The sequence below is a fragment of the Orycteropus afer genome, unplaced genomic scaffold, assembly GCF_000298275.1.
Source record: "Orycteropus afer afer isolate SDZICR_OR568_19922 unplaced genomic scaffold, OryAfe1.0 scaffold00433, whole genome shotgun sequence".
In the NCBI taxonomy this organism is placed as follows: Eukaryota; Metazoa; Chordata; class Mammalia; order Tubulidentata; family Orycteropodidae; genus Orycteropus; species Orycteropus afer.
This window is the reverse complement of record NW_006922020.1, coordinates 170,788-176,787: the sequence shown is the minus strand read 5'-3', so window position 1 is coordinate 176,787 and position 6,000 is coordinate 170,788. Positions and strand designations below refer to the sequence as shown.

The window sequence follows — 6,000 nt, the reverse complement described above, 5'->3', positions numbered from 1 at the left end:
AGTTGAGCAAAGATGGGGTTGGAGCCTAGGCCTCCCTGTCGCAGTCAGAGCTGACCCCGTCACATAATCTGACAAGACAAAGTGAGGCAAAGTGGAGGTCCCAGGACTGGGCCTAGGGCTGGGACAAGCAAAGGGCTCAGCAGCAAAGTCCACAGAGTGAAGTTTATTCCCCATAAAGGTCCCCTCCCCCCTCCCCAGCCCGGGAAGGGTCAAACAGGCTGGGGCGAAGACGGGCCTCCAGTGGCTGAGGGGCCTCCGAGAAACTGAGCCACACTGTGTGTGTTGCCCCCAGCCCAGCTGAGTTCACTGCGCCTCCCTACCCAGCCCTCGGGGGAGGGGAGGGGGCGCTGGCTCCTGGGTAGTTCCAAAGTGGAGTGTGAAAATAGAGAGATATATATATTTATACGCAGCAGGTAGTCCAGCGTGGCACTCACACCTCTGTCTGGAAGTCGCCGTCTGGAGGCTCTGTGGGCTCCCAGGCTGTTGACCGGTGCAGGGCCAGCCGTTCTCGGGGCTTGGGGGGCAGCGAGCCTAACGTCATAGACTTGAAGGTGCTCCAGCTCTGATGTCGCCGCTGTTGGGACAGGCCAGGACGCTCCCCTGGGCTGGGCTTCTCCTGAGGGGGTAGTGGGAAGGGTCCGTGAAGAAGGACCAATACCTTCTCACCCACTGTACAGAGGAACAAACTGAGGAGGCCCAGAAAGGACCAGGGATGGCTAAAGTTAGAGTCTCTAAGTGGCACAAACGGTTAGGTGCTCTGCTACTAATTGAAAGGTTGGTGGTTCAAATCCACCTCAGAAGACAGGCCGAGGGATCTGCTTTCAAAAGGTCACAGCCTTAAAAATCCAATAGAGCAATTCTACTCTGCATACATGGGTCACCAGAGGTTGGGACCAACTAACAATAGAGCAAGTGGGTGCCAAGGGAGGGTTTGAATCCAGATCCACCAGGCTGCAGAGCTGGGGCTCCTGACCCTATGCTCAATGGCCCCCTAGGACCATGTTGCCTGTCTGCCTGCCCACCCTCAAGACCCTAGTGGAGGCCTGTCAATGCTCATTGTCTATGGCCCTTCCTACCCCTCACAGCCCCAGAACCATTGCTCATGCTGTCAGGAGGCCCTGGGGGAGGCAGGATGAGGCTGGCCAGGCCAGTGAGGAGAACAGGGAGGGAATGAGTCCCTTAGAGCCCAACTCACCCCCACCCAGCCCAGGCACTTACATTGAACACTCCCCACACAGCCACTTCACTTGACACACTCCACTGCTTCAGGGGCCACAGGTCAAATCCAACCTGAGGGGCTACTGGCCAAGCCCAGACTTCATGCACTAGGTCAAGCCCTGAGCTTTGGGGCAAGGGCAGCCCCAGGGAGGAGGCCTCACCTTGGCCGTGGACTGGCTACGATAGCGGTCAAATGTGTGGAACTTCTGGTTGAGCTCGTGGTAGAGTTCCGAGTGCCGTTTCCGGGTGTGCATCACCTTCTAGGATCCATAAGACGTCAGAAGAGGTGCTAGACCCACCTCCTCTGCAGCACTATGACCCCACCCAGAATAAAGGACAAAGCATCCTGGGCTTCCTGCTGACAGCTCCTTTGGAACAAGGTTTGGCTCTCTGTCTACCCCAGAGCTGTGGGCTGCAGCAGAAAGGAAATGTTGGGAAGATCCCATGGAAAACATAGGCTTAGGGTCAAGCTCTGCAATGGGGCTTGGACTCTCTTTAGGAGCAGCGATCCAACTCTCTGGGGACAGACAACACAAATAGATGCCCCCTCTCAACACACACACAACACACATACACACACACTGTCAGCATTTACCTCAAAGTCCAGGTCCGAGTACCGTAACTTCTTTCGCTGGGAAGGAGCAACGAGGAGGCAGGGAAGGAGGAGAAAGCGTTTCACCCCATGCAGGGGCTGTAAAGCCAGGAAGCCTGGCACCCCAGGGATCTGCCCACTGATCCCTTCCCCTAGCCCGGGCCTGGAGCTGGCAGTCTTTATAAGGCAGAGCCCTTGGGTTGTGGGAACAGGAAATGAGGTGCCGAGACACTACCTCTGCCCCTGGGCTCAGCCCAGGCCCCGAGCCGCCACTCCCTCCTGCTGCTGCAATGCACAAATGCTGGAAGCTGCAAGCAGACACTCACAGGGAGCACCACACATGCAGAGACACATGGCTACACACACACACACACAGGCCAACGTCACCGTGCAGATCGCCAACGTGGCAGGGACACGGATTCCATGTGAGATCCGGAGCAGACACTCATTCCTCTGTCCTCTGGATTCCACCCCTGCCCTGCCCCATCTTCCCATTCTCTCTGCCAGCCACATGTCCCCTCTCCCTGGAACCCTGCATTTCTGGCAAACACAGGGACTCATGTTTTCTGAAATCTTCCTTTGACTCCACCTTGTCCCATTTCCTGCCAAACCAGCCCCTGCCTCACTGGTTTCCTACTCCTAATGCCTTCCTGGGCCCTTACTCAGCCAAAACTATCTTCCTGGTCCCAGAAACCTACACAGCATCTGTGCTGCTCAAGGAGGGGGTCTTAGGGTTCTAGAATGTTGTCACTCAGAGGACTCGAGACCAAGGCCTACTTCCCCATGTTACAGATCAGGAAAGTGAGGTCCAAGGAGGGGAAGGGGCTCGCCCCAAATCCCTCAGTGGCAAAGTTAAAACCACAATCTGCACCCCCTCAATCCCAAGCCCCAGTGGACACCTCACCATTGCACAGATCGCCTGGCTTTCCTCCCAACCTCCCTGCCCACACTTTCTCCTCTGCACATCGTGGTTTCTCTAACACTAGGCCCTCACACTCTGCCCTGGGACCTTCTCCTGTCCCTTACTACTCATATGTGCCTCCTGCCAACTCCTGGCCACATCTCTTTTTCTGGGAGCACCAGGATACCCTCTGCCCTCCAATGTCCCACAGGCACCGCAAACACAGCTTGTACCCAACTGAATCAACCTGTAATTCTCCGCCCTCAAACCTGCTCCTCCGCCTCCTCCCCATCACCGATGCCCACACCAGAATCCTGGACGTCATCCGTGAGCCCTCAGAATGCTGTCATGTTCACTGCTACCTCCCACATGAGGAGCTAACACTAGCCCCTCCTCATGGCCCCACTGCGGGCAGGTGTCCACAGAACAAAACCTGCCGTGGTGCTGAGTGCACCCCTCCCCAATGCCGGTTCCGAGTTTTCAGTCTTTGTTATGCCTTCCTGTTCCTGCCATCTGTAGCAGGAGCAAGCACCAAATGTTCAAGATATACTTTGGGGAAAAAACTAAACTTGCGAACGCTCTAGCAGCTAACTTAATTTTCTTTACACGGAGGATGGAAGCAGGTTTCTGAAGCCAAACCTGAGCAGCCAACCATAGATGAGCCAGGACACCTGTCCCCTTCCTAATCCACATTTCCCTCATCCCTACAATCAGAGTTCTGGAGCAGCTGAGAGCAGGTCACTACTACTTGTTTGTCCCCAGTGTCAGTCCAGGGCTGGGCACCCTGCAGGGAACAGGCCTGAGGAGGCCAGAGGGAAGGGGGGCATCCACAGAAAACAAACAGAGGAGACAGAGGGGCTTGCACTTTCTCAGAAAGAGACAGTCTATTACCACTGACTTATGGGCAATACCATGGGCTGATTGCAGGGATGGCGAAAGCAGAAATTTCCAATTACCTAGCATTTCCTACTTGATCCACACAGAGCCAAATGCTTTACATCACTCAATTAATCCAACTCTACAAAGGGACTACTGTGTTATCCCCACTTTACAAATGAGGAGACCAGGGCTTCAAATAGGTTCATGCCAATTCGACCCCCTGATGAGAATTTGCATTTCCACCCCAGTTAGCTGAATGAGAGTCTCATTTTCACAAGATCCCTGGGTGTTCTTGTTAAAGTGTAGATTCTGGTTCAGTATATCTGGGATGGAAAGGTAAACTCTCAGCAGGGGTCAAACAGGAAAGAACTGGTTTGAAGCCTTGGAGGAAACTGAGGCTCAGAGAGATTAAGCGATGTGCTTAAGATGTCACTGCTGCCCAGTAGATGCCAGGTTGGAACTCAGATCTTGGTGACTCAGAGGCCCAGGCTCTTAATCCCCATTATGTGGCTTCTCTAATACCATATGCCTTTTGTGAGCCAGTCTTTTTAAAGGACGACCCATTCCAACCTGTCACTCCAACACAGGCACCAAAGGAAAAATGAGTGAATCAAGAAGACCACTCTCAGTGTGGGAAGACCAAGCCTACTTCAGGAATCCAGAGAAGCTGGATTTGCTTGGTACTGCTAAGGTACCTTAGAACACAGGCCTCGCAATCTGCTTTCGAAAGATCTATAAAACGAACAAACCCATTGCATCAAGTCAATCCCAACTCACGGCAACCCCGTGTGTTACAGACTAGAACTGCTACACAGGGTTTTCTTGACTGTCATCTTTATGCGACTTCATCTCACCTACTTTGGTCATGTTATCAGGAGGGACCAGTCCTTGGAGAAGGACATGATGCTTGGAAAAGAAGAGGGTCAGCGAAAAAGAGGAAGACCCTCAATGAGATGGATTGACACAGTGGCTGCCACGATGGGCCCAAACAGAGCAATAATTGTGAGGATGGTGCAGCTGGGCAGTATTTCATTCTGTTGCACACAGGGTCACTGTGAGTAGAAACTGACTCCACAGCACTTAACAACAGCAATCTTTATGGAAACAGATTGCCAGGGCTTTCTTCCGTGTTCCATGGGGCTGCTGAGTGAGTTCAAACTGCCAATCTTGAGGTAGTAGGTGAACACAAACCTTTGCACCACCACAGCCTTGAAAACCCTACAGAGTATTTCTATTCTGCATACATGGAACCACCATGAGTCAAAATCAACTCAATACCAAATAACAACAACAAACCACGAGCACAGAGGGAAAAGATGTGCAGCCTATGCACTCCCAATGACTTTGGGCAAAGGTGCTGCTCTGGGCGAGTTGTCCATTGCCTCTTCCCAGCTGCTGTCTGTGACTGCCCCAAGCACACAGGGGCATACCTCCTACCCCCACCACCCGTGGCCTTACCGCCCCTCACCTCCAGGGAGCCCAGCTTCATGGTAGAGCCAGGCACAGTGCGGGGCATGGTCCGGCTGCGCTCTCCGGGCTCGGGCACTTGGCGGGCGCTGGGCGTCGGTGGTGGTGGTTGAAAGGTCATCCCGTAGGGGTTCTGCAGAGACCCATAGGCAGGGCCCAGGCCCAGGCCCGAGTGGTCCACAGACAGGAAGCTGGGGTAGCCTTCTGTGTGGGCCAGTGCCTTGGCAGCCCTCCGAGGAGTGCCCTCGGGCCGGGCCCGCGGGGCATCTTCCCCAGCTCCGCCCCCACTGCCAGGCTGCAGGCTCAAAGTCCGCCGGGGCAGCACCATGTAGTCCCCCTCAGAGCCCGGCTCAGCCGGCCGCAGCCATGTGAGGTCCAGCTGCCGCAGGCCACCCTCCCCACACATGTACACAGGGTTGGCCTCCTGGGGGGGAGGTGGCTCCCCCATCCCTGGCGAGGCTGCCATGGGCACCAGGATGTTCCCAGGCAGCGGTGAGAAGCTGAGGCCGCCCTCAGGGCCCATGAGGCAGGACTTGGGCTCCTCGTCCTCATCCAGGGACAGGCGGGACAGTGTGCCCGTGATGGTGGAGGGGTTGCAAGTGTTGACCTCCTTAAACAGAACTGGGGACAGGAGTGGGAGGGAGGGGTGAGTCCTGAGAAGTAGGAGCCCCCAGGTGCCCTTGCCCAGATAGGTTGGTTCTAAACCCCCAAATGGGAAGAAACCAAGTTCTGGAGAGATGGATGGGTGCTGGCACTCTCAGCATGGTTGATCCTCTCTCCCACACCAGAGAGGTTAAAAACATAATTGGCCCAGGAGCCCATGGAGAGGCAGGGTGAAAAACAGAGCTAAAGCCCGGTCCCACAGTGCCCTGTGCAAGTCCTGACCTCTGACCCCACAACCCCAAGGGTGTCAAAAGGTCTTTACTATCCCTTCTTTTCAGCT

General features: G+C 55.0%; 1 protein-coding gene across 1 annotated transcript in view; it reads right to left on the bottom strand.

Annotated features, from left to right (window-relative positions):
* Positions 1–430: 430 nt before the first annotated feature.
* ADGRB2 (adhesion G protein-coupled receptor B2) overlaps positions 431–6,000 on the bottom strand; it is a 42,480-nt gene continuing 36,910 nt past the window's right edge. Inside the window, exons 26-29 of the mRNA XM_007954122.2 lie at positions 5,059–5,678; positions 1,814–1,849; positions 1,380–1,478; positions 431–616 (exon numbers count right to left, since the gene is read on the bottom strand). Coding sequence (XP_007952313.1) covers positions 431–616; positions 1,380–1,478; positions 1,814–1,849; positions 5,059–5,678 — 941 coding nt within the window. The remainder of the gene's footprint in view (positions 617–1,379; positions 1,479–1,813; positions 1,850–5,058; positions 5,679–6,000) is intronic.